Source organism: Rattus norvegicus, chromosome 4 (assembly GCF_036323735.1).
Source record: "Rattus norvegicus strain BN/NHsdMcwi chromosome 4, GRCr8, whole genome shotgun sequence".
Classification (NCBI taxonomy): domain Eukaryota; kingdom Metazoa; phylum Chordata; class Mammalia; order Rodentia; family Muridae; genus Rattus; species Rattus norvegicus.
In genome coordinates, this window is record NC_086022.1 from 161,652,244 (window position 1) to 161,679,281 (window position 27,038).

The 27,038-nt window shown below is 50.6% G+C and overlaps 1 protein-coding gene across 1 annotated transcript; it reads right to left on the reverse strand.

The window, feature by feature from the left end:
- Positions 1-804: 804 nt before the first annotated feature.
- Ccnd2 (cyclin D2) lies at positions 805-23,179 on the reverse strand. The gene is made up of 5 exons (NM_022267.2): positions 22,988-23,179; positions 21,106-21,321; positions 18,528-18,687; positions 11,614-11,762; positions 805-1,501 (listed from the first exon to the last, which is right to left on the reverse strand). The coding sequence occupies exons 1-5, from the start codon at positions 23,177-23,179 to the stop codon at positions 1,352-1,354; spliced, it is 867 nt and encodes a 288-aa protein (NP_071603.2). The 3' UTR covers positions 805-1,351.
- Positions 23,180-27,038: the final 3,859 nt, after the last annotated feature.

Here is a 27,038-nt window from a genome sequence, read left to right on the forward strand (position 1 = left end):
AAATGCCACACCCTGATGTTTAGCCTTTGCACCAGAAGTAACTTTTCTTTCTATGTCCAAAGGAGACAAACATAGATGGGGATTCAATCCTTCTAAGCCATCAGAATGGTTTAGACCTTTGTTTACAGGCTTTTCCGAGGAATGCTGGGATGAGAATATCAGCAGAGGGCTCTCTCAGGCCTGGCAGGAACGCCAGAGCTGTGTACCAGAAAATCAGACTCCAGAAATGAATAGTAACCGGAAGAGGTCAGGAAGGGGAGGGGCAAAGAAGGAAGGCATATTCAACATGATTTGCATAAACCATCCCATATCCCACCCCACCCTCCCCCAAAATTTTCAAAGTGCTTTTCTAGTGGAATGGTTTATAACAACATTAAACTGTGGACCAGACGCACCAATCAGCACCAAAAATTAAGAGTTTTTTTTTTCTTCTTCTTCTTCTTCTTCTTAATAAGGGATAAAAGATCACCTCACCCTCTTCCGGTTACACAGAAGCTTTGTTTTCAAAATTCCATCTGTGGTCTCCATCTGCCCCCATTAGATGAGTTTTTTTTTTGTCACGGCCCATAGCTAATTCCCTCCATCAGATAACAGTGGGAAACGTCTACAATGAACCATGTTTGGAAGAAGACGCCCAAATTCACCAAACATGAGACTTAGGAGCCAATCACCTGCGTCCAACTGGCAAAAGACATATCCCTTAGGTAGCAGCTACTGTAGTCAGCAGGAGTAGGCAACGTAGAGACCCCACCACGCTCAGTCTTGGGAACACGTGGTGAGGCATCAGGACGCTTCTTACATCCAAAATGGTTCAGTCGTGTGGTTGGGTGGTTCTGCATAACCTCCCCAGCGTGTCCCTTCTCATTTCTGATTCCTTCTTGGGTTCAATGCTTTGCAAACTACTCATGCCGCACCGGCATCCATGGTTTCTTGCAATTCTACTAAAGGGGGCATATGCACTAGTTCCCAAGCACAAGAGACAGTCTCCTCTAATTCGTTCCCATACTGCAGGTATACATGTTCTCTAGCTAGTCTGAGGGCTCTCCTGTAAGCATCTCACTAGAACTCTTACATCATCACATGATAATGGTTCGCATATACAAGGGATCCCTTTCTGCTGGACTTTGAACAGGTACCACATGTGCCTCAACTATATGGCCTTTCCCTCTCACTTCTAAAAGACCTTTAAATATGATCTAGGTGGGGGTAGATTTTGTTTTTGTTTTTGTTTTTGTTTTTTGTTTTGAACTTTCATCCTAAAACACAAAAGAACAAGACATAACTAGAGAGAGAGAGAGAAGGGGCTAGCAGATGACGAACACGCCTCTCTCTTGCCGCCCGAATGGCTTCCTCACAGGTCAACATCCCGCACGTCTGTAGGGGTGGTGGCTTGGTCCGGATCTTCCACAGACTTGGAGCCGTTGTGCTGCTCTTGACGGAACTGCTGAAGGCTGTTAAGCAGCACAGCCTCGATTTGCTCCTGGCAGGCTTTGAGACAATCCTGGAGGAGAGAGATCCAGGCCAGAGCGATTAGCACATGCAAATGCATACAATGCCTCCCAAAGGCAGACACAATCCAACTCACATCATCATTTCCCTGGGAAGGAAAACAGAAACGCTCTCAAATGGCACAGAAACTCAGTACACAAAGTGGGGTCCACAGCCGGCAGCGTCAGCACCATCTGGGATCTGGCTAGGAGCCTATCCCAGATCGAGCGGATCAGAGCTGACCCTTCTGCTGAAGCCCAGGCGTTTCCTATTCTAAACTTTGACTGGAAGGTGATCTAGCTATAAAAGTCGTTGCCTGGTCATCAAGGGATCAACTGGAGGTTTTTCTGTCTGGGAAAGGTGGCACGGAAGGTTTGGTTTCTGCAAGGTGCTATACTGTAAGCCAAACAAGCAACCGAGGAATGGATAAGAAGGGTGGTGCTTAGCCGCTTAAAGTGTCCAGAAACGAAAAATCCCTGTACCCTCTGCTCATTTACCCTGCTCTTGGACCCTTTTCACAAAAACACAACGCATAATGTTTACAAAACTCAGGACACTCCAGCTTGTCCAATTTGGGAATAAGCAAGATTTTTCAGTGCCGCCTTTATTAGTCTATATTTGGTAGGGAAAACCCAGAGTGAGCCGCCCCAGGCAGAAGATTCTATTAGCTGGGAGACTTGGAATGTGAGGGCAAGTCGCGGCTGTCACTGGGTTGGGACTAAGGCTCAGGCTAGAAGGCTGGGGGGAGGGGCGAGCTGAGGAAACTGTCCCTAGTAGGGATTTTCACCTTAGCTTCTCCTTGCACCACAAAGCAGTCAGTGCATATAAAACCGGTGTTGAGCTGAATCTCCTGGTGTCCCCTCACAGCTCAACACACACTTCCCTGTTTAGACCTCATCACCTAGAAATTGCTGGGTTTTCCCCCCCCAAACACAAAGGCATTATCTTTATTTTCTGAAGACCTGAAAATAAAATTGGCAACAACCGCCAAGGAGCAAAAGTTTCCATCTTCTACCCCCTTCCAACCTACCCCACCTCGACCTCCAGTTTATCTTTCCTATCTGCCCCTCAGTTCAAACTGTAGCTTGAAGATGAATGACAGCAGACCAAGAGCAAAGGTCAGAGGTTGAAATGTTCTCCTGAACCTAAAAGGGGTGGGAAGTAGGAGGGAGTTTGGTGCTCACTCCATGCTGGCCCGGTATAGCTCCACTTGCAAACCCCAATTTCTGTTTCTCCGAGTATAAAATAAAGCAGCAAATCAATGAATAACCAATGTTTAATGCGCGCGCGCATGCGCGCGCGCGCGCGCGCGCGCGTGTGTATGTGTGTGTGTGTGTGTGTGTGTGTGTGTGTGTGTGTGTGTGTGTGTGTGTGTATGGTTTAATGGCTCCATCTGTCCTGGAATCTGAAAGAATCCTTCGGATTTTGAGACTACATGTTTCTTGGGCTGGCTTTAATCAAGTGATGCCCCTGCCTCAGTCTCCTGAGTAGCTGAAACTTTAAGCACGCAAACGTGCCCATGTTAGGTTTCTTTGAACAAAGGTATAGATTACCAATTACTCAAGACAAGGATGTGCCACAGGTTGGTCCTAGAGAGAGTATGGTCCAGCATTGTGTGTGTGTGTGTGTGTGTGTGTGTGTGTGAGAGAGAGAGAGAGAGAGAGAGAGAGAGAGAGAGAGAGAGAGAGCGCGAGAGAGAGGGGGAGACAGACAGACAGACAGACAGACAGACATCAGGCTAATTTCAACAGTACCAAGTAAAGGACTTATGTGCCAAGGCTCTAACATCTCTAATTCTGCTCTTTGATACCTACCACCGTCATTAACAATTAAAAACCTAGGTCCTGCCATCTTCTCTTTTGTTTGCTGTGTTTCCTGCTAGGCCAATCTGGTAGCATTTGGTGATGCTAGATAGCTTTTTCCTAGGAGGCAGAGAGAATGACTGGGAACATCCCCGATACCAGAGACAGCTACCACATCCATGCCTCCAACCGTGTACCTGGCCATAGAAACCAAATCCTACCTGAGGCATAAGGTCTAGGAGCTTCAGGTATTTTAAGACAGTAGGACTTCTAGCTGATGGGGGGGGGGAGCTTTGTGAGGCTGGGTCTATGGGGTGGGGCTTGAGAGAACTCCGAACCATTTCATTTGAAAGGAAGCTAGTTGAGGAGAAGGCTGGAGGGTTATGCTACTGAAGACAGCCTGGGCTGCGTATTGCGATCTTCTGTGAATGATGAGGAATCTTCAAGGTGTGTGGGGCAGGGTCACTTGGTGAATTTTTTTCTGATACAGTCTGCACAGGTGACTTTGCTCTACAATAGGAAACTCTGTGCCTCTTGGTCAAGTCCATAAAACATTTTTTTTTTTTACTAGTCTGCTATCTTCTGGTCCCCGGAAAAGATCATCTGGGTTGGCATGTCTACCCCATCACCATGACCATTGTACATCTCCATTGTGCCAGTGTATTAATCATGCCAGATGGTCCTCAGAAATCAGCCAGCAGAAAGCTTAAGGACTCGGCTTTAGGATCTGCAGTGTCCCTACTCTTCCTCCTAGTAAGCCTACTCTTTTAGCTGGCTGAGACTTTCAAGGGACAGTTGTAAGGAACCCCTACAGGGAAGACAAGACATCTGGCAGTCATTTCCACTGGGCATTCAGAGCCAAGGGCTCAAGATGATGCAAGCATGACGTAAGCCAAGGGTAGGCTCACCGGCTAGTCTAAGCACTGGAGGAAGATCCAAAGGTTTCACATAAGCGGTATGTTCTCCCTTCCACGTGTTAACGGAAACTCAAATTGTTACTGCCTCTGGATGACCCCTGATCTTCGCTCCCCTCTCACTTGGAGAGGGGGAAAAAAGGACTGATGTAGTTAGCCTAGGAAATATGGCTACAATGCCACCTGCCGCTCACCCAGTAGACTGCTAAACCCATCAGGTCTCTGCTCAACTAACCATCAGCTCCCACTTCCTCCCAAGTGGTCAGTTATTACCCCTACTTCTTAGCCAGGGAGAAATCCTCTACCTGCCGGAAGTATAGAACATACTCCTTCCTGCGGGCAGAGAACCTGCATGACATTCGTCCAACAGCGATCAATCAATCAATCAATCATCCATCCATCAATCATCCATAGATCAATCCCAACAGTTACACCCTCCTCAGTGTTGTAGGAGCCCCTCTTGGAGCCTATAGGGCAAGTGTCCTTTCTAGGAGCTGGCAGAAAGCCAGGAAGAAGACACCATTTCAGAGGAGTCATGATCTACAATGGAGCAGAAACGGGTTGCAGGGATGGGGTAGGTGGTAATTTAGAAGAAGGAGAGCTCTGCCTCCAACACAGTCGCACGGATTGTGTCAGGATCCCACAGGAGAGAAGGGTGGGATTCAGAGTAATTCCAAAGAGACAGGACCAACAGGTGACATCAGTCATCAGCAAATTTGGAGGAGTAAGATGCTCGCAGAGACCAGTCTGGGAACTGGGAGTGGCTTGTCTCTGAATGACAGTAGAAAAAAATCAATGCAAGTTTCCAATCTGAGAGCTTCCTCTTTCCAATTTCTCTACTTTTTTTTTTTAAAGATTTATTTATTATGTATAAGTACACTGTAACTCTCTTCAGACACACCAGAAGAGGGCATCAGATCCCATTACAGATGGTTGTGAGCCACCATGTGGTTACTGGGATTTGAACTCAGGACCTCTGGAAGAGCAGTCAGTGCTCTTAACCACGAGACATCTCTCGAGCCCCTCTCTACTTTTTTAAAGGATGCATAGTCACAGTAGAGAGAGATTCTCCAGAAAGGATGACCCAGGCCAAATGTGCATCTGTGTGCCTGTTGTGCACACGGATGTGTGTGAGCATGTCTCTGTGTGTGTGTGCAAATGGTGTGTAGGGGTGATGACAACAGTGACCCTGATCAAAAGATGCCACATCCATGTGACAAGCAGGAGCTCCAGGACCTCAGCTTTGCGGCAGCCTCCAAAAGCAGCAGGCATTGTGTTAAGATGCCCCAAATTAAGCTGATTAAAAGGAGAGTCGTAATGCTAGTCTGTCAGCCCGGACAGGTGGCACTCCACTGTGCTGGAGGTCGGGCACCCCTCCAACTCCTCTGATGATGGCCCCCTCCCTGCACTGCCCTGGTCCCCCATCCTCAGAGCCCCGACAGCAGCGGCTGTGATCTCCAGCTCGTTACTCGGCCCCCGACTTCCTCCGCTTGCTGGCTCGAGCTCTCTGCCCTGCACCCTCCACTGCCTCCATGAATGGGCCCACGGAACTCCAACCATTAGCCCCCGGTGTAACTGCATCCACCCGTTGTCAGTACACACGCACTGCACTCAACAGGGGGACAAAGGGCTGAATGGGCGGCAGACCCGCGGCCAACTCAGGCAGAGACAACTTAGGAAACTATCTCATTCTTCCTTTCTTCACAGGCTGCTTGGCTCGTTGTTTCCTTGCATACAGAATGAGGTGGACAAGAAATGAGGAGGGAGGGAGGGAGGCAGCCCCCAGCTCTACCCGCCTCCCCGCCCCCAGCCTGCCTTCTAGCCAGGCTTTCCAGAATTCCTATCCCCTCTCCCCTCCCCATAAAGCACACTGAAGAAGACATCGGTCAGAGGCGCTTTGAGAATGCAAATTTCAAGCTAAGGGGGGACAGAAGAGATGCTGGGGAACCCCCTAGAAAAGTCTGGGTCCAAAATGAGTCATTGTCACCTAAGTTATTTGTTCTGTAATTACTCACTGAGAAGCTGTATCATCAAATGCCAAGATGACCCTAAGAGAAGAATATTCTAGAATCTACTCTAGAGAGTTCTGGAAAACACAGCAAGGGGTTCTGTTATAATCCAATTAAATATCTTCTAGAAACTTCCTCAAATCCTTATAGTAGGGAAGCCTCAATTCCATTTTTCCCCATCTTATAGTGTTGGGGATTGAATTCAGAACCTTGCAAGAATTAGGCAAATATTCTATGGCTGAGCTCCATATCAGTTCCACTCCATGTTGACTTAAGTGTGTGATTGACAGGGAAAATTCAGGGGCTTGCTCTAAAATAAATCTTCCGACATATAACTAGTGTTTGATTACATACATGTAGGTAGGTATAGACAGGTGATAAGTCTTTCCTAAAGTCCTGAATTAATGAGAGGCACATTTGGAACCTGTCTGCCTTTTGTCCTTGCATTTTTCCTTCCTTCTTCCCTCCCTTCCTCCAGCCTCAGTTCTCAATGTCTGCCGGAGGCTTGGGATAAACAGCCAAGTTCAAGCTAGGTCTTATTCAGAGGCCCTACAGTCCAGTGAGCAGTGAGGTTAAATTCTGTCGCACAGCAAGATTACACTATGATTCTGTGGGGGCCTGGGATGGTTGACTCCTGCTCTCAAACTCACCCTTGGCAACAGAAGTCTGGGTATGTAGAAGTTCCCCGAGAGCCAGCCTGCCTCCCTGGCTAGCATCTGTTTTTAGTAACTCTTAACTTGTAGCTGGAAGGAAAAAGTACCTAAAATACACCACCCTCTGAGACTTCCCTCCCTTTAAAACTGTCAGGCTTCTCACTCAGATTTCTCTTTGGAATGGAGCAGTTCAACTTATTTTGGCAACCAGATGGAAACACAAAGAAAGCCCCACTTTCTCAGAGCCATGTGGGTCCCTGAAGTCTGAGCTATGGGCGACGTCATCTAGCTGTGACAGATGAGGCCAGGGGACGGACCTACTTTCAACCTCACCTCAGGCCACCCACGAGTTGCCGCCTAAAGTGAGAGTAGAACACGGTGGCTCTGAAAAGACTGAAGAACATGGGGAACCAGGGACGGCCGTCAGTTATCAGTGGCTCCGGGCTTCTATTTGTCACAGGGGAGCAAATGTGGTCCTGGGGGTTGGTTTAACTTCTCCACAGGACAGAGCAACATACTAACTAGCATTTCACAGGGATGGTCTGTATGAGCGTGGTATATTTATATGGATAAAATACCATACGATAAGGGATGGAGAGATGCCTCAGCGGTTAAGAGCATTGGCTGCTCTTCCAGAGGTCCTGAGTTCAATTCCCAGCAACTACAGGGTGGCTCATAACCATCTATAATGAGATCTGGCGCCCTCTTGTGGCCTGTAGGCACACATGCAAGCAGATCACTGGATAACATAATAAATCTTTTTTTTTTTTTTTTTTTTTTAAAATACCATGACATGAAATTGACCATTTTGGTGCAATGTCCATCATCCATACTGTTATGTGGACATATGGCTAGGATGCCAAATCTCCAACTGGAAATTGTGTGTGCACTTAGATTGACCTTCTTTCCTTCCTTCCTTCCTTCCTTCCTTCCTTCCTTCCTTTCCCCTTCCTTCCCTTTTCTTTCTTCTCTTTCCCCTCCCCCCTCCCCCTTCCTTCCCCCTCCCTCCCCCCTCCCCCTTCCTTCCCCCCTCCCTCCCCCCTCCCTTCCTTCCAGGTTCTGGAACCTCAGTTCCAATTTTCGTCTCTATGAACTGACTTCTCTGGCTGCTTCATGTATGACTTGTCTTTTGTGTCTGGCTTACTTTATTTGGCATGAAGTTTCTAAGTTTAACCACATACTAAGGGACGATATCGGATGACGTTTCTTTTGAAAAGCTACAGGATAGCCCATTGCATGGACATACCACATTTTGTTTCTCTAGTCCAAGGATATATTTTGCAAATTTTACTCTGCTCCGATTTTGCATCAGGCGTCATGAGTTCGTTTAAAGACACGCCGTGCCTCACTTAAAGTGCAGAACACACTAGCATTTGTGAGGACCCTGCACACTGTTCTCTATTACATTTTAATGAATCTGTTTTTGCGTGTATTGACTGCGTATACGTCTGTGCACCTCATGTGTGAGGCACAGGCCATTGTGAGCTGCCGTACAGGTTCTGGAAATCATAGTCAGGTGCTCTGGAAGAGCAGTCAGTGCCTTGACCACCAAACCGTGTCCAGCCCCTACCTGACATTCCCCGATTAACCCACTAGGCTTTTGTCTATGCTCTATCTGCCACTCCACCTTCTAGCACTGTGTCTAGGGACCAGGCCTTGCTCATCTCTACTCCGTAAGGCAGCAATCCCCAGCAACTGGATGTTCTAAGTGCTTCCAGAAGCAAACCAGGGGCATGATTCAAACACACCATGTCTTCATTTACAAAACGGCGAGCAGGGTCATGAAATCAGAACCCCTCTCCCTCCAAACAGCAGTGCACTCTGGCAGTTGATTGGCTTTCGTTCAGACTTCAGCCCTTCAGACAACACAGGTTGATGGAGGGGAGGGCATGCGGAACCTGGGAAGCTGCAGGCATACCCATCCTTTCCCTTGAAAACAGCTTCAGGGAGCTGGTCATACACGTGCAACTTTGAGGCACCAGCTGTATACCTGGACAAGTGAGGTTGGTCTTACGGTTTATTCTTGGACCCATTATGAGATTCAAGCCTGGACCCGCACCCTAAACTAAGACAATACACTGGTCCCTCATAGAAATGAGGTGCCAGGGACAGAGAGATGGCTTAGTGGGTGAGGATGCCTACCACTAAGCTTGCTGACCCCAGTTCGATTCCCAGGACCTACACGGCAGAAGAGACAATTTCCATAGCAGGTGGTTGTTCTCTGATCTCCTCATGCGAGTTGTGGCATGTATCACACACCCACACGCGTGCACTCACGCGTGCACACACGCACACACACTCACACACACACACAAATAAGCAAAGGCAATTCAAACTCTGTTAAAAGGAACAAAATACCAAATCTACACCCTAACCGATGGGAGCTGCGTTGTTCGTACTGATCCCAGTCTGACAGCAGACTTGGATTCCCTGACTTCTGCACAGTGTCTGAGAGGGGAAGTGGCATCCCCAGTTTCAGATGACAGACTGGTGTGCAGTCGTGCAAATCAGGGCAGAGGCAGAGAGCCTCCCTCTGTGGGAGTAAAGAGGAGTAGGGAGAGAGAAAAGCAAACACTGGTGCTCCAAGGAGGATGCCAGTCAATCAGAGCAGGCCTAAAACTGTCAAAAGTGTGGTGACGTGTGTGTGTGTGTGTATGTATATATGTGTGTGTCGGTGTATATGTCTGTGTGTGTGTATGTGTGTTTCTATGTATATGTGTGTATGTGCGTGTTTCTATGTATGTGTATGTTACTATGTGTGTCTGTGTGTGTCTCTGTGTCTCTCTGTGTGTGTCTCTGTGTGTATGTGTCTATCTGTGTCTGTGTATATGTCTGTGTTTGTGTATATGTCTCTGTGTGTATGAATGTGTGTATGTGTGTATATGTGTGTTTCTGTGTGTGTGTATGTGTGTAGATGCGTGTATGTTTCTGTGTGTCTCTGTGTGTGTGTGTGTGTGTGTGTGTGTGTGTGTGTGTGTGTGTATCTGAATGTGTGTGTGTTTTCAGAAGTTGAAGAAAGGCTTGTCTGTTACTGTCTAGCATCCTATCTATAAAGGAATCCGTAACAGGAGACATGTTTTGGAGCCCTTGCTAAAATGCCTATATATTTGGCACCAAAACTTAAAATGCTTCGTTTAAAACCTGGTTCAGAGAAAAACCCATGGTTAATTCTATCAAGGCCTTTAAGGCCTTCACCTCTCTGAGCTAGTGTCAAGACCAAATACAGGTACACTCATGGATGGCCTTGAGGTTCCTGAGCTAAACAGCCTGTGTTCAGCATACCTCAGCGAGGCACCAGCCACAGGCCTGATTACACGCCATGACCCTTGAACCTAGTAAATTCCCTCACAGGGCAGTCTCAAGTCCCCTGAATATCCAGAGGGTGTCTTGCGAATTTCCCCTGCATTCCCAAGCCTCTCCATGGTGAAGCACCAGGACCTAAGAGCCAACAATACTCCTCTCTCTGCTTGGCCTTTCGACTGAATGCCTTTTGCAAACACAGAGCTCCCAGGAGCCACAGCGGTGAGCAAAGTTTCCAGGCTGGAGACAGAGCTTGGAGACTTGAGTCCCAGTTCTGCTATTACCTGGCTTGCCTCTCAGCTGCACCCTCTCTCTGATGCCTGGGGTAGTGGGAAACACAGGTAACTGAGCTCTGAGGGTCATCCCAGATAAAAACCCTCTCCAACTGTTACAGCCTAGCCAGTGAAATTAGGACCTTGTGGGATCCTGGCCCATCTCAAAACCTCTGTGTTTAAGAGCCCTGAATTTTGGCAGCCAGCAGCAGACTCGGGGCCATCCACAGAGAATGGAAAAAGCCTAAAGCTAATAATAGTTCCTGAATTTCTGGTGCACTCAATCCTTGTGTGCTTTGTCACCCACCGAAACTTCGAGCAAAAAGAAAGCCTGAGGACAGGATAGTGGGAAGGCCAACAGGCTGAGGTCTCACTCACGAGGCCACCTCTCAAATCTGCTCCCTCTGCTGCAGCCACCGGCCAGCTTTAGTTGTCCCCTCTTTGTGCCTCACTGGGGAGTAGACCTGGACGCTCTCCATGGCAGAGCAGAGCAGAGGCCTGACAACGTGCACATAAATGGACATGAACCCTACACTGCAGAGGAAAATCAGTCAACAGCCCTCCCCCTTCCATCAGCCCGAGAAGGTCCTGCCTGTGTTTTAAGGTGCATGCATGCCTTTAAAGCCCGTAAGAGGAAGCAGGCGGTTGTTGCGTACACCTGTAATCTCAGCTATAGGGAGGTGGAGGCAGGAAGGTCTCAAATTCAAGGCCAGCCCAGGCAACTTTGTGAGACACTCTCTCCATAAAATTTAGAGAAGGGTTAGGGATAAGAGCACTGACTGCTCTCCGAGAGGTCTTGAGTTCAATTCCCAGCAACCACACACGGTGGCTCGCAACCACCTGTAAGGGGATCCGATGCCCTCTTTTTAAAAAAATTTAGAGTTGACGATATAACTCAGTGGTACCGTGGCTGCCTGGGATGCCCAAAGCCCAACCTCTAGTAACACATCCACACATCTTCACACACACACACACACACACACACACACACACACACACACACACACACAGATGGAGGGAAGGCATCACTCTCTTCGAGTACAAGATACCAAGAAAACAATAATGAAAACACAAAAGACTTCGAACCATCATAAGCCAGCCATCTTTCCTGGAACTTGAGGAGAGACATCTGGCGTCAGCCAAAGGGGCACAGCCAAGGGGGGCGGGGTACCTACCACATCGGTGTGGGTGATCTTGGCCAGCAGCTCCGTCAGGGCATCGCACGTGAGTGCATTCACTTCCTCGTCCTGCTGAAGCCCGCAGATGGCTGCTCCCACGCTTCCAGTTGCGATCATCGATGGCGGGTACATGGCAAACTTGAAGTCTGCAAAGAACGAGAGGCTGAAAGTCAGGCACAGAAGGAAAACGGGGCCCAGAGCTCGCCAGCTGGCAGATGCTCAGAGGTCAGAAAGTGTAGATCTGCTGCTCTAGGATCCCTGGATCCACCCATTTTCTCCCTCCACTCCTTCTACCACAGGGAGCCCTTTATTGGCCTTCTTTTTCTTGTTCTGACAGGACCTGAGGTGATTAAAACATGGTATCTTCCATGGGTGGTGGAGGGAGAGTCAAGGGAGCCTGCAGCTATACAAGGCAGTGTCCCATGTGTCCTACAGGTAGGATAGCTATGGGCTCTCAGTGTGTGGAGGACAAAGCACACAGAGATGGGAAATCATGAGAAATTTTATTAAGAACAATATTTCCAATGGGCTTTTGCCTTAGTCTCTGGCTAGGCCTAAAGAAATATTACTGAGGGGCTGGGGAGTTGACGCAGTGGTTAGGAGTACTTACTACACCCTCAGAGGACCCAGGTTTGGGTTTTAGCATCCACATGAACTGTCTGTAGCTCCAATCCCAAGAGATCTGATATCTCCTTCTGACCTCCACAGGCATATGCCTGGTATACATACATACATACATACATACATACATACATACACACATGTGTGTGAAAGTATGTGCATGTGCATGTAAGCTGAGTACAGAAGCAGAATAAGGCAAGCTGACTTAATTCTCTTCATTCTCAGCTTCTAACCCTATGCAGAGGATCTTCAGAACATAAGGGCAGAGGCCAGGACTTTTCTCAAATACCAAAGACTAATGATTAAATTCTAACCACCACCTGGATTTTTCTAAGAGTTAAGACAGGGGATTCACCTTAAACAGTAGGAGCAACCTGGGGCCCTAAATTCCTTTGCCACTGAGTGATTCTCTAAGGGACTGTGGAACTACGATCCAGTCACTGCTGGTTCCAACGCAGAGGCGAATCCTGTCAAAGCTGCCTGTCCCTGCCAGCCGCTAACACGCGTGCATTGCACATGAGACCTGTTTAACACACAAATCCACCAGGGAGGATGACGTTATGGGTGTAAGGAAACTTGGGAACTGTCAAGTTGATCTTGTCTTTGCCCCTGCCTTGGGTTCACAGATTAAAGAGGTGACGGTGTCATCATTCAGTCTAGTGGCAGCCGTGAAATGGGGTCCACTTTCCAGTGTATGCTCCCTAGTTGTATCAAGACACCAGTAAGATGAGCAATCATGGAGACTAAAGGCAGAGGACAGAGGGACATGGGAGTCATACTTCAGCTCATAATAAGAGTCCTGGGCTGAACGTGGCATGCTCAGAACAACCTGGACTCTTCCCATCTCTTAATGCCTAGCCCTCTTACAGCAGCACATCACAGAGAAGCTTTTGCATCCGAAAGCCAGTACCTCTGCACGGAGTCTCTACTGTTCCCAGACACTCCATGACTCAGCGAAGCACACACACTTCCCCTCCCACCTGGGCTCAATCCCAGGACCACTGGGTAGTCCTGGCCGTCTGTCTGTCTCTCTCCTTGGCTTTCTTCCCTTCACCGTTCACCATTTTCACCTTGAGTCATATATTATGAGGTTTCACCCAACTTCTGCTGGCCGCTGACCCCTGCTTGTGTCTTCTCTCTCCTGGCTGATGAAGCCAAGCTCCCTCCCTGGCTTTTGCTGTGCTGTAGGTCTCCCCCATATGGGCCACAGGAGACTGTTTCTCTCTCCAATAACCCCCATTAGCTGCCGCCTGTAACACTCAGAGTGTAGAGGAGGTAGTCAGCCCATGGCCCTGAGCCCACAGAGGCTGTGGGTAAGAGCACCTGTCAGTGACAGGGCACTGAAGCACCCCCAAGTTTCCTCCCTTGTGCCGAGGCTTCAGATCGGGGATATACCCATCATCCTTTGCAGTCACACTGCTAACAAAACCAACTCAGGGCTAGCATGGAGCCAGGAGGGATATGTGGCTTGACCTGGGATACAGGTACAAAACCGGGGGGAGGGGGTGGGGTCTTGACCTCTTCTCTTTCCCTAAGAAAGTACTGAGAGAAGTCCTTCTTGGGCAGTTTGATTCTCTCTCTATACCATGCTCCAGTATGCACAGCTATCCCTTCCCCAGAGGAAAAACGGGTACTCCCAAGAAATGGAGGTTTCTTAGCCAACTTGCTACACAGCAGTACATGCCAGTTTGGTGTGTTATGCTTGGTTTTGTATATACTACATGGATATCTTTGAAAGAAACTTTTTTGACCTATAAAAAGGTACTAATTTGCTGGGTGGTGGTGGTGGCAGAGCTCAGGAATCAGAGGCAGGTGGATCTCAGAGTTCAAGGCCAGCCTGGTCTACAGAGTGAGTTCCAGGATAGTCGGGGCTACACAGAGAAACTGTCTGAAAAAAACAGCAGAAAAGTACTAATTTACCCTTTTCACCGTGCTGTCCTGAGCATTAGTTACAAGAGCCCATGCTATTAAGTCACATGTAAACCTTAGATGTCAGATGTCGGTCACCCTCGCTCCCAACCCTCATCCTTTTTGCCATGAAGTCTATGTTTCCTCTGATGTGGTTCACTTAGAGTCTGGGAGCAATGCCCCTATGAGGAGCCCCAGGCCTGACCGGAGCAGGCAAAGGACCCAGTACATGGGCTGGAAATCTTGGGGTGTCAAATGATTGCTCAGTGCCACTCACTCATTGGGGGGGGAGGATGAGACCTTTGATTAAGGAGACCTTGGTACTCCAACCCAGTCTGGGTTTACAGTAATCCTTAAGGTTACTTCCTACATACCAGGAAAGGAAACACAAAAGGGATTTTGCTCAGAAGCCAATCACTTGGACCTTAGTTTCATCTACCATCTCCTCGTGGTACCAAATATCAAGGATGACACAGAAGCAGCTGGCACTTTTTAGAAAATGAGAATTCACTGGCAAAACCTGTTCTACACTGATGGGGTTTGAGAGTGCTATGCTGCGGTCCTGCCAAACGAGCTTAATACTGGGTAGTGCTAACCAAAGCCTCCTGGAGGCTGCTTTACTCTTGTTCTCCACTAGGGGGAGGGAGTTTGTTCTGAGACTGAGGAAATCCAGCCAACAAGCCAAGTCTGTTGTCTCAGCTTCTTCCTCTCCTGCAACCCGTGGGGGGTGGGGGGGTGCAGGTTTAAAGAACCAGACTCAGGGTGCTCTTGACCAGCAAAGGACACCCATGCTGTCATTCGGCACACACGTCTGACACTCCCAGAAAGGGTTCAGAACAGCCTGTCCTTATAGCTAAGGCAATAACTGCTAATGATGGTTTAGCTTGGGTGGGAGGAAGAGAGAGGGGCTGTGGCTGGAGAAAAGCACTCATTCATCTCAGGGCCAGATGGGGCGTAAGATAGTGAGTATCCGTTACAGAACTTCAGTTCAACATGCTACTTCCTCCCCTCAGCCCCATGACTGCCCTCTGGGGGCAGCCCAGAGGCCCCGAGTGGAAATGTGGGTTTCACTCTTCCTCTCTGGTCACCAGGGAGGCTTGGCTTACATTCTAGAACAAGAGTCAAGTCCCCAGACTTTTCAGGGCCACCCCAATCTGGAAACCAAATAAACCCCTTTAAGAGAAGACTGGGTGTACCCTAGGATTCAACTTGAGGGTTACACAGGCAGTTGGGTACAGCAGCCACAGCGAAACTCCCAATGCAAAAGGAGGCAGGCCTGGGGTAGCTGTACCAATAAACTCAATACCATTGAAATCACGTGTTGACCGTGATAAGGATGATGGTAGCCACCTGATTACCTCAGGTGGCCTTCTTGCCCTGCTTGCTGACCTGGAGCCCCTCAGGAGAAGGAAGTCCACTTCTGCTTCTCCCCCATGTTCTGGGCAGGAGCTGGAGTTACACTCTCACCCCACTTAAACTCCTCCACTACCAAGGCCAGCTGGGAGAGCTGTTCCAGGCAATCTCTGACCAGATGCCACTGGAGGCTGATTAGGGAAGGAGGGCACCTCTTTGTCCTGCCACCAACCTTATCCCAGAATCCCATAAGAGAAGACTGCTGGTCTGCCACACTCTTCCCTCCCTGGGCCCCTGCACTCCCTAAGCTCTCTTCCCCTTTCACACACACATACGCTCAGCACACCCCCTCAGAGGGACTGCCAGCTCTTTCACAATTGGCTTTTCCCATAAACTAGTAACATCTCCCCAGGGCTGGCTACCTACCATCTCTTCAGGGACTACTCCCTTCCTATGCCTTTGTGAACCCTCAAAACCCTGGGCCACCCTCAGCTTCAGGTGACTATTCAGGACTGGAGTGAGGTATGAGGTAATGAGCACACAGGAGCACCAGCTTGGGCTGAAGGGGCAGGCCCCTCCCATCTTTGGTCCTTGAATCATGCTGAGCCTACTATTTGAGGGGCCTAGTGATCTTGAGGTTACCAGATCTGAGTTTCCTCAAGAAGACTGTCTTTTAAGAGTAGTAGGTCTTGGTGTTTAGGCTGTCGAGACTACTGGACACTCCCACCCACCCACTCCCACATCCACACACCAGCAGGATTCCAAAGTTTATTCACTTGCTGGGTCCCAAGTGCAGGCCAGGAGAGACATGAGGGCCTTGTGGTCAGGCCCTTCCTTTCCAGATCCAGGAGGCCTGAGGCCCTCCTCCACTTTCATCAGTCCATGCCTCATGGCACACGGTTCTGATTGGAGGCATACTCTCCCTTATCCTTCCCACTCCTTGGCTAAAGTCAAGCCAAGGCCCCCAACAGGCCCATCTTCCTGACTGCCCCCACCTCCCAGTGTACCTCTGCCCTCAGTCACTGAATCTCAGGCTCCCTATTTCGGCCCCAAAGTTGGCAGCTGCCCCAAGGATCTGGACAAGACGGCCAAGAGTGGGGGATGGGATCCCCGAGAATAGAGGACGGACTGTGGTCTATACAGAATTGAAGGAATCTACCTGAGCCTGGGTAATTCCACCTATCATCCCACACCCACCCCGGAGCAAGCTCAGGGAGGAAGAAGTAGTGAATGGACCCCCAAAGGCCAGTCTGTTGGTCAAAAGACAATGTCAAAGCAGGACTCTGGCTATTGGCAGCTGGGTGATGAGGGAATTTAGGTCCAGGGGGTTAGGGGTCTTAGGGTCAGAGAGAAAAGACTGCCTGATCCCTCCCCCACACTGAATCACTGCAAGAGGAAAGGGACAGTTTCTAGGAGACAAAACAGCAGGTCAATGTGGGACTGACCTCTAGAGCCCAGGCCAGTCAGCAAGAGAAGAGCAGGAAGCTGAGGGATAGTGCTGTCCAAAGGGTAGCAAAGGCTGGGTTCTCTTGTGTCCACTTTGTCCCCTGACTGTAGAAGAGCAGGTGACTCTAGGAAGGAGCTGGGACACACGCGTGTGACAAAAGGCCTGATGCAGGCCCCCAAGGGCTGCTGGACCAAAGACCAGCAATGGGTAACCTGCACGGGCAGGCGTGGACAAACTTGCGCGCATGCACACCTCTGAAAAAGGGAGGTGGAATCCGACAAGCCAGTCAGAGCCTGTATCCAGTAGCGGGAAAAGCTGCACCCGCCCTAACTGGAGAAGTTCGAATCTCAGACTGGGAATCACAATCGGTGAACTTTCACAATCAGTACTGCGCCTGCGGCTTAAGCCCGAGGCTTGTTTTCCTGTGGATTTTGGTTTTCCTACCCAAGGCTGGAGAACGATGTCTCCAAAGGCCTGTTTTGCAGATCCAGTTGAACTTCAGAGAGGTCAGACAGCCTGTGCAAGGTCACTCAGTGGTAAGTAACAAAGTCTGTCTGACCTTTGAACTTCGAACAAAGCAGAGGCCCTATTGTTCATTAGATCATCAGCTATACAAACATATAATTAAATGTTACAAGGAATTAAAATGTTACACTCCACCCCGGCTCCCCATCACATCTACACATTTTAACAACCCCTGGTGAATTGAGCTGCACCCCACTGGCGGTCAATTCTTTCTTGACCTGCTAACCCTGAGGAGATGAACTCCTGACACTTGACCCCTGGATTCTCAAGGTTCTAGGGCAGTGTCCTCAACCTTCCTAATGCTGTGACCCTCAGACCGTGATGACCCCCAATCGTAAAATCATTCCGTTGCTACTTCACGACTGTAATTTTGCTACTTTATGACTCATAATGTAGAGATCTGATATGCAGGATATCTGATCTGCAGGCTATCTGAGAAGCAAGCCCTGTGGGGTCTCGACCCACAGATTGAGAAATACTGTTCTGGGGTCTCCCCAGGTGTGGGGTCAATAACAGCTATGTATCAAAATCCTTCGCAGAGCTCACAGAGCTTACAAAACAGATCTTTGCTCAAAGGTTCACTCCCTCATCGACAGAGGAAGCAGCAAGAAGGCAATACATGAGCGACACCTAAGGAATTCCTCGCCCCCTTCTCAGGGCGGGCTGCATACGTATCTTGCAGATGGTCCTTTAACATGCACTTGCCCCCTACCTTCCTTAAATTCCTTTTTGAGCTTATCTGTTGGCTGTCCTTTGCCTCAAAAGATTAAAGATTTAAACACAACCAGCGAGCAGTACGTGTAGTCTTCAAAGAGCCCTCTAGACATCATGAACAGTATTTCAGCAGGCACTGACTTCTTTGCCCTTACCACGCCTGCCCTGCCTTTACGAGTAAAGCGGAGAGAGAAAACACTCTAGTTCCGATAAAGCACGGAAAAGACAGAGCTGAGGCTCCAGACTGGCTTACTCAGGCCCGCTTGCCTCGACCCCCAGAGTGATGCAGACGGCAACCCCACCTCCCACGGCCCCGAATGTGAGCCCAGTGAACCCTTCTCACCGGTAGCACACAGAGCGATGAAGGTCTGCGCATGCTTGCGGATCAGGGACAGCTTCTCCTTCTGCTGGGGCAGCTTGCGTAGGATGTGCTCAATGAAGTCGTGAGGGGTTACTGCAGCCAGGTTCCACTTCAGCTTACCCAGCACCACCAGTTCCCACTCCTGCAGAGGGTGGGAAGAAGAGAGCAGGGCGCTAAAAATCCGTAGGCTGACTCCAGGGTTGGGCCGGGGCGCGGGGGGTGGTGGGGGGGGTTGGGTCGCAGACCAGCTTTAATGGTGCTCAGTAGGCTGGACCACAGGATCAAGATCTTTTTTTTTTTTTTTTTTTTTGGTTCTTTTTTTCGGAGCTGGGGACCGAACCCAGGGCCTTGTGCTTCCTAGGTAAGCGCTCTACCACTGAGCTAAATCCCCAGCCCCAGGATCAAGATCTTAATGGGAGCCTCACGTGTCACGGTGTCCCCCAGCTGGTGGCTCCTCTTGGGCTAAAAAGTCAGGCTTCACTGAAACTAATAAGAGGCCAGGTAGCTACTGCCAAGATCAGACTTTAGTCTTTTCCTATCCTACTCCCACCCGTTCCACAAAACGCTCTTGCCTGCCCACTCGGAAAGTTGGGCTTATAGTAAAATCTAGCCAAGGTCACTGTGGTGCAAGAATGTATTGGATATATCTCTATCAGAAGACTAATAGTCTCTTTACTCCTCATGAGAGAAAAAAAAAAAGATGCTTGCAGATGTTGAACAAAATAAGTTAGCTTCCTTGGCCCAACTCCTTGGCAGCCAATTAGCCCGCCTTTACTTGTGGGAGAAAGTATCATTTTTCCTCTCTGCCGCCAACACTTTCCCCTTTGACACACCGTGTAGAAGTCTTGGGGCTATGACACTCACCCTTTCCCCTAACTCTTCACTGGCCTTTGTGTTCATGGCTAGCGGGCCCAAGGTGGTCACCCGCGACCTCATTTTGCAGATAGTGATTTGAGGCCCGATGGAGGTCCTAAAGTTCCTCGGCCCATGTATCGGGCTGTAACCTTCTCTTTTATGGGGCTCCACTGCACCCCACTAGTGAGCTACCTTGTGTCTCTCCCCTTTTGTGAAATAAATACGGGGAAATTATGTTCGCTGAACTGGATCGAATAAAATAACAGCCTACGAAGATGTCTGCCTGCTGGGACTTCACTCTTTAGTTTACCTGGCTTCATCTGCTAAGTGTGGGGCTATAACGCACCAGCCACCAGGCTAGCTAAGGTGTGTCTGGAGCAAGCTCCCTTCATGCATAAAATAGGAAGGCTCTTCTAGGGTGTAACACTTCTGGAAGGGAGGCGGGATGCTGACATGTTTTATTTGGAGAATTGAGTTAGCTTTGCTGATCCTGGAAAAAATTAGAGTGTCTTGAAAAATATCTCAAATCCTCCAGCACACCTGCCACATGGAAGATTCTTTTTCTTGTTTTTTTGAGAAAAACAAGCTGGTCTCTAATTCTAATCTTCCCCCACCCCCCACAAGCTTTCAAGTCTGCTGGGGCTTTTTTGTTGAAAGCTAGGATTCAAAACCTTCTTAACTACGCAAAACCCAGAAATGGCTTGAATCTCAGCCCTTCCTTCTTCGAGGGCGATGTGAGCACAAACTTGTCCTCTGGCACCATTTTTGAAAGAAGCAGATCTTCCAGAAGAAAGCACCTTTAGGGGCCTCTCAGACCAAACCAGAAGCAGCTGAAATCTGGCAGCGGTTCAAAGGTGAAGTCATTCATGTCCCTCTTTGCATTCTCCGCAATTCCTCCCCGAGCCTTGCACATGTCTGCCGCTAGGTGTCAGCACAGGCCCAGAAAGGACGGCTCCTCACAAAGGGCTCGGTTCAAGAAGCCAGTCTGCCCAGGAGATTGATTATGCAGGCCCAAGCAATGCCAGCAAGAGGGAGGGAGTTGATAGAGGGGGTGGTCTTCTGTCACCCGTGTTTAAGACAGAAGGTGTGCAAACCACTGAGGGTGGGCCCCAGAACTGCAAAAGAGAGCTGCAGAACCTTTAGTGTGCAGTAGTAATCCGGAGGGGTAAGTGCGTGAGGAAAAAGGGGAGATGGTAGGGAAAACCAAGACAGGACCCCGTGGGGATGAACACCCTGGGGACTGTATCTAGGTCACTATGCCTTTGGGTGCTTCAGATTCCCACTAGTAGAAAGTCAGATATTGATTTTTGCCTAAAAGCTGATACGTAGTGCTTTGTAGCTACTTAGCGGTCAGCTACTATGTTCCGATTGTGAGACTTTATTGGTCTATAAGACAGACCTGAGAGACCCCCAGGCTCTTGGGAAACACATTGCAATGAGCATGTGAGAAACCAGACTGCGTTCTCAGGGTTCATTGGAAATCTGGACCTTAATTAAAACATCAACTAAAATTTTCTACCCAAATCCCCACTCACTCACAATAGAATTTCACACTCGCAAATTTCCACGAGGTACTGAGAGCTTTGCTCACTTCCCAGACAGGGGAAGATTAGCTCTCTCCTACTAAAGGAGACAGTGTTGGGTAGCGTGAAGGTCCGAGCATGATGGGGGAAGGCAGAGTCAGGAGCAGGGAGGGCAGCATTACCAGCAGCTCCTGGGGTTTCACAGAATTGTCGGTGTAAATACACAGCTTTTCGGCAGTCAGCGGGATGGTCTCTTTCAGCTTGGAAGCTAGGAACATGCACACAGCGCCCAGGAGCTGGAGATGGGTCTTAGGAGTCGGGACTCCAGCCAAGAAACGGTCCAGGTAATTCATGGCCAGAGGAAAGACCTCTTCTTCACACTTCTGTTCCTCACAGACCTACAATCAGAGTGGGATAGGGTCCGAGAGGACAGTGAAAAAAATAGTATCAGAAACAGAGGGAAAGGGGGGGGGGAAGGCATAACCCGTAGTAACAAAAAGCATTTGTGTGTGTGTGTGTGTGTGTGTGTGTGTGTGTGTGTAGGGGGAGGGGGAAGAGTAGAAAGGATAGTAAGAATAAAGGTGAGAACTCTGGGGTAAATCCGAAGAGCCTTTGGGGCTCGGGTATTCTGACAAGGCTGAGAAAGGTGATGAACTAAAGCCTCCACAAACCCCAAGGCAAAGCCCAGAGCCGCCGCCGCCTGCCGCTCCTTCTGGCTCACTTCTCAGCATTCTAACTCACTCTCTTTTTTGGATTTCGTCATCTTTTCAAAAAATCAATAAAAATATTCTGGAAGCTCCGAGAGTCTACTTCTTGGTCTCATTCGGATCCCCAGATCCTATTCTACCATTCCCGACAATTGAAAAAAATATCCAGGGTGGTCTCGGCGGCCCAGGGGCCGCTGTTTGGTGGGTGGGTGGAGAAGAGAGGGGGAGGGAAGAGGAGGAAGCGCGCCTCAGCCGCCACAGTTGGAGTCGGAGCAGGGGGGACAGTTTCAAAAAATTATTAAAAATCGAGGAAAAAGTCTAGAAACGTTCTATGGACCTGAAAACCCCAGAGACATTCCAGGCTGCTGGAATAGAGGTTTCGGATGTCCGTAAGGTCCGTATCTCCACCCCAGGGGCTCTGGATCACAGTGGGGAAACTTGCAGAGTGTTCGGCTGCGGCCCACAGGGCAGTAGCTAGGAAGACTGTGCCCCGCTGGGGGTTGGGTGAGACGAAACCAGGGAACCCCCTTAAGGAGGCATGCGGGACTCTGACTTCTCATTTGGGGGTGCCCCCTAGCCCGCTCTACACACCTCCTCCCCCGCTTCCTACCCCACCCAAATCTGCGCGCTGAAGAAGCAGCCAAACTGTAAGTAACCTTGGTGAACTGAGGGCTGGGAAAGAGGGCACGGCCAGAAAGAGATGGCCCAGGATCGTGGGGTGCGGGGGGGCAGGGGAGTCGGCGAATATTGCCAGTCCTTGTAATTGGTGTTTGCAAAGCAACATGGCGAAACCACCGCAGGTCCAGAGCTGTGCATACGTGGGCACCCTGCTCTCTCGGCAAAGATTGCAAGCGAGGCTAAAGCAGCGGTTCTTTCAGATTCCCCTAAACGCACGTTTGTTTTTTTTTTTTTTTCCAGTGTGACTTCCGGGGCTCTCCTGAATTCCCTGTTTCTCCCCCACCCCCACCTCCCGCCAAAGTGCCAACGCGGAGTCCTTACCACACGCAGGGGACCTAAGACTCGGACGGTTTGCCCCAACCTTGGAAGTGGGGGGGGGTCTTTAAATGTTTGTATGGATTGTTAGGTCTCAACACCCTCACGGAAGGCAGCCTTCCACACCACAGGTCAGAAATGGGGATGGGAAGACGAAGAAGCCACATGCAGGCACACGCGCGCGGGATGCCACCCCCGGGGTGGGGGGGAGACATCTTCGCCTCACCCACGTTTTCCTCCACTAGTTAATCTAGCAAGGGACAGGATTAGCGTCTCGCCCAAGGGTGCGGGGCTACCTCGCGCACGAGCTCCCGGAGGCCCGCGCAGGGGTAGTCCTCTCGCAGTTTGTCGCCCGCACACCTACCTCTAGCATCCAGGTAGCCACCATCCTGCGCATGTACGGCTGGATGTCCTTCTGCACGCACTTGAAATAGGAACACTGCGGGAGGTAGCGCTCCTCGATAGTCAACAGGTTCTGCAGGACGCGGTCTTCCAGCAGGTTGCGGTCCGGCACGGCCCTGCGGACCGGGTCCACCTCACAGCACAGCAGCTCCATAGCTAGCCGGTCACCACTCGGTCCCGACTGTAAAATTTTATTATTATTTTTTTTGGAGGTGGGAGGTGCTTCCCTTACCTCCTTCCTTTGGCTGAATGCGAGATTTGGGAGAGGAAAGAAATGGCAAAGAGAGAGGGAGAGAGGGAGAGAAGAGTGGAAGGTGGGCGAGCAGAGCCTCAAGGGCTGCCTGACTCGCACCAATCCTTCCCTCTGAACTGCTTCGCTCTCTTCAGCTCGCTCTCCTCTCTCTGAGGCAGTGACGCAAGCTGGAAGGGCAGTTAGATCTCCTCCCCCTCTCAGGTTCCTCCTCCCCCTTTCCTCCCCTCTCCTGGCGTCCCTCCCCTCCTTTCAATCTTTCCCTCCCTCTTTCCCTTTTCTCCCCCCCCCCTTGTTATTAAGGAGCACAGCAGCTGGCCTGACCAAACTTCAAACACGATTCCCCGCTCCCCACCCCCAACCCCTCTCCCTAGTTCTCCTAGTATCCAGCCCCGCATGCTAGGGGCCCCGGATAGGGGAACCCTCAAAACCCACGGATTCCTATTGATTCTCTATCCTTTCTGACATTCTGTAGGCATACCATGGGGGAATGGGGGGGGTGCACTTAACTTCGGAGGCTTGCAATACGATCAGGAAAATAGCCCACTATTCAAGATTCAGGTAGATTGATTTAACATGTGGATGAACTCCCATAACGTAAAAGTAGACCCCTGAAGGAAGAATAAGGGAAGGCTGATTTGAGAAAATTACAACTTCGCAAACTTAGGGACAAAGGTTATTCCCCTGAGGCTTAGACTCCTGATAACTTTCAAGCTGTTTTTCGGTCCCCGAGCCACGTGCGTGGAAAGGAAGAGGAGGAAGGCGTGGATGTTGGAGGAAAGGGGTGCTTCTCAAGCCTGGTAGAATATGACCCTCGTGCGGAAACTTTCCTGTTCTTGGGGGCGCCATTGGACAACGCGGCCAGTCGCTCAGGGCCGCTGCAGGCCGGGGGGCAGGGCTAGCAGCGGTTCCTCTGCGGGCCTCGGCCACGCAGGAAAAGCCCGCTTCCTCGCCCCTGCATCTGCTGACAAGCCGCCCTAGGTGTCTGCACGGAGCGTGGCCACACTGATACAGCTTTCTAGGAAATGGCTCGGGAGGGGCCAGGGAGGGGGAGAGGGAGGGTTTAGGTTTGGCTCTCTTTGCGCCAGCATGGCCACCCTTCCTCCTCCCCCCCGCACCCCCCTCCCCGGGACTCCAGAGTCCTGCACCCTTCAATCCCCGACCCCGCGGGGGTTCGCGCCTCATTTTTCCGCCTGGATTTTGGGTCGGCTCTGACATGTGCTTTAAAGCATCCTGTGGTCAAGACTGTTTACAGAGGGGGACACGTTGGCGTTTCCTCACCTCCTTCCTGCTCCCACCCTGCCTTTAACTGTATTCCACTTGGGGAGGAAGGGGCGAGGACCCCAGCGCCCCCCGCATGGTGGCCACGCTGGCACGTGCAGTGCAGATAGCATGGCGTGAGTTGCACCTCTCTGGGCACACAGAGGGCCACTGAGACCCTCCTTTCTTAAGAACCAGGGCCCAACAGGGACGCCTAAGGCTAGCGGAGGCTGGGGGTGGGGGGCGCTGGCATGCTGTGGGAGCAACACCCGTGGGCTCTCGGAAAGGCCGGGGAGGGGAGGCAATAAAGGCGAGGTGCAAGCGATTAACTGCGGCCCTGAGCCAGCCCCTTTAAACGAGGGTGGGGCGGAAGGGGTGGGCGGGAGGAGGGGATATCACTTTAAAAGGGTGAGTAAGAGTTTGGGGCGCCGTCTCCCCTCCCTCTATTTGCATAGCCAATAGCTCTGGGGCTCCTGCTACTGCGCGCTGATTGTTACCGGGCAGATTACTTTTTTTTTTTTTTTTTCCAGTAGGACGCCTTCCCCGCTACATCAAAAGGAAACCCGGGGAGGGCGGAGGGAGAGCAGGGACCCGGGCGGGCTAGCCCGGCACAGGGGCCCGGGCTCCTCGGACCCTATCAATGGCAGCGGGAATTAGTATCCAATCTACTGCATGTAAAGAAAGGGGAGGGAAGGGGCGGGCGAGGAAAATGTCTAATTGCAATGGGAGCCATTAGCTTTCGGAGGTGGGGGGAACTCATTGAAAAACCCAAGTTGCAAATTTAAGACGAAGCAGTCCTGCGCCCAAGAGGATGCTTGTTTAGTGCTCTCTGTCCACCACCTGTTGGTTTTAATCAAGATGGGCTTCCCGAACAGAGGTTTTGGTGTTATCCTGCACAAATATGTGAATTTACCCTTTAAGACTTCATAAAGAAATGACTCAAAACTTCCCCAAGGCCACCTCGGAGGAGCAGATCTGACACCGCTCCTACACAGGAGCGCAAAATACGGGGCGTCAGAAATGTACTGAGGTATCCATCTACCCCAACAGAGGAGCTTGGGGGGGGGGGTGGCATACGGTCTTTCCACACCACTCGAAGGCTAGCCACGCAGTCTCCTCATGTCCAGTGAAGACAGCATCCGGAGCTCAGGGGCGGAGAAGAGGCGGGTGGTCGTCGGGGCTAGCCCACCCGGAGGACAAATTCTGGGTGGCAGGTCCTCCCAGAGCCAGCGAGGGCCCCTCGCCTCTTCCATCCCCCACTCTTGGCTTTGCAGTGAAATTCCAGCGGGGAGGGGATTCTGGGGGTGGGAGAGGTGGCCTGTGGCAGGGAGGGCCGGGGAGGAGGGGAGGAGAGGGTCGCGGGACGGAGGCCCCAACGTCTGGAGACTGGAAAGTTAGAGCGCTTCCCGCAGCAGAGGCTCTCGGCCTCAGCTCCTCCATTCTCCTCCCCCTCCTACTAATGAGGGTTCCCAAAGGTGAACCTCGCTTTGAATCCGTCCCTAGCACGTGGGGTGCGGCGTGAGAGGGTGCGGAGGTTGGCAGCTTGTCTCTTGAGAGGTTGGGACTGAGTTTTCTCTGTCGGTCGCCACTCTGACCACGTGTTTAAAACCTTTCTTTCTTTCTTTCTGTCTTTCTGTCTGTCTGTCTTTTTTTTTTTTCTTCTTCTTCTTCTTTTAAATAAAAAGTGCTCCAGCTACTACACGGGAAAGGGTATACTGCCTTAGGGGCAAGTGTTCTTATTTCCTCCCATGTGGACTCGGGTGTGCGGAAGCGCGAGTGTGCTCTGCTGCGAGGGGAGGCGGGGGTTAATAAGAATAAGAATTCCCCCTTTAACCCCTGAAGGTGGAAAGACCCTTTACTGGGTAGGGACCTAGGTAGGGTGATAGACTTGAGCCAAATGCGAGTTTTACTGGACTTATATCCCTCCAGGACGTGCCCCCTCCCGTCTCCTCCCTCTGCGTCTAGCAGTTTCGGTTGGAAACTGTACAAAGCTTGTAGGTGTAAGGTGCAGCCGGGTGTTGGGTGTTTATAGGCATATTTCTGCAGGAACCTGCCACCTAGGCACACATTCTAACAAGCTCACCTGGCGGATACCAGCCAGCCAGGTGACCCTGAGGACGTCCCAACCCGGGGAGCCGCTGGTTCGAATCCCGTCACCTCGGAACAGGGACATTCCCGTCCAGGATTGGGGGGTCATCGCCTCCTCCCTGGCTGCCCGGAAGAACAGAGCACTGTTGGTGTTACTTCATGGAGAAATGGGTGGTCAGGCAATCAAACCTCCAAAACCCCAATGGTTGCTTGATGGAGAGTTAAATGAGGAAAGGCTCGGAAAGAGGAGTGGGGGAAGGCATAAAAACCCGATTTAAAGTGTGAGAAAGGGGAGGAGGGGGCAGAATTGGGAAATGAAGCGTTCGGGGAGGTAGGTGCAAGGACCCAGGACTGAAGGCTCCCACACTGGGACCAAACGGCTTAAAGTGCAAAGGCGTACTCAGGACCCTCCCCG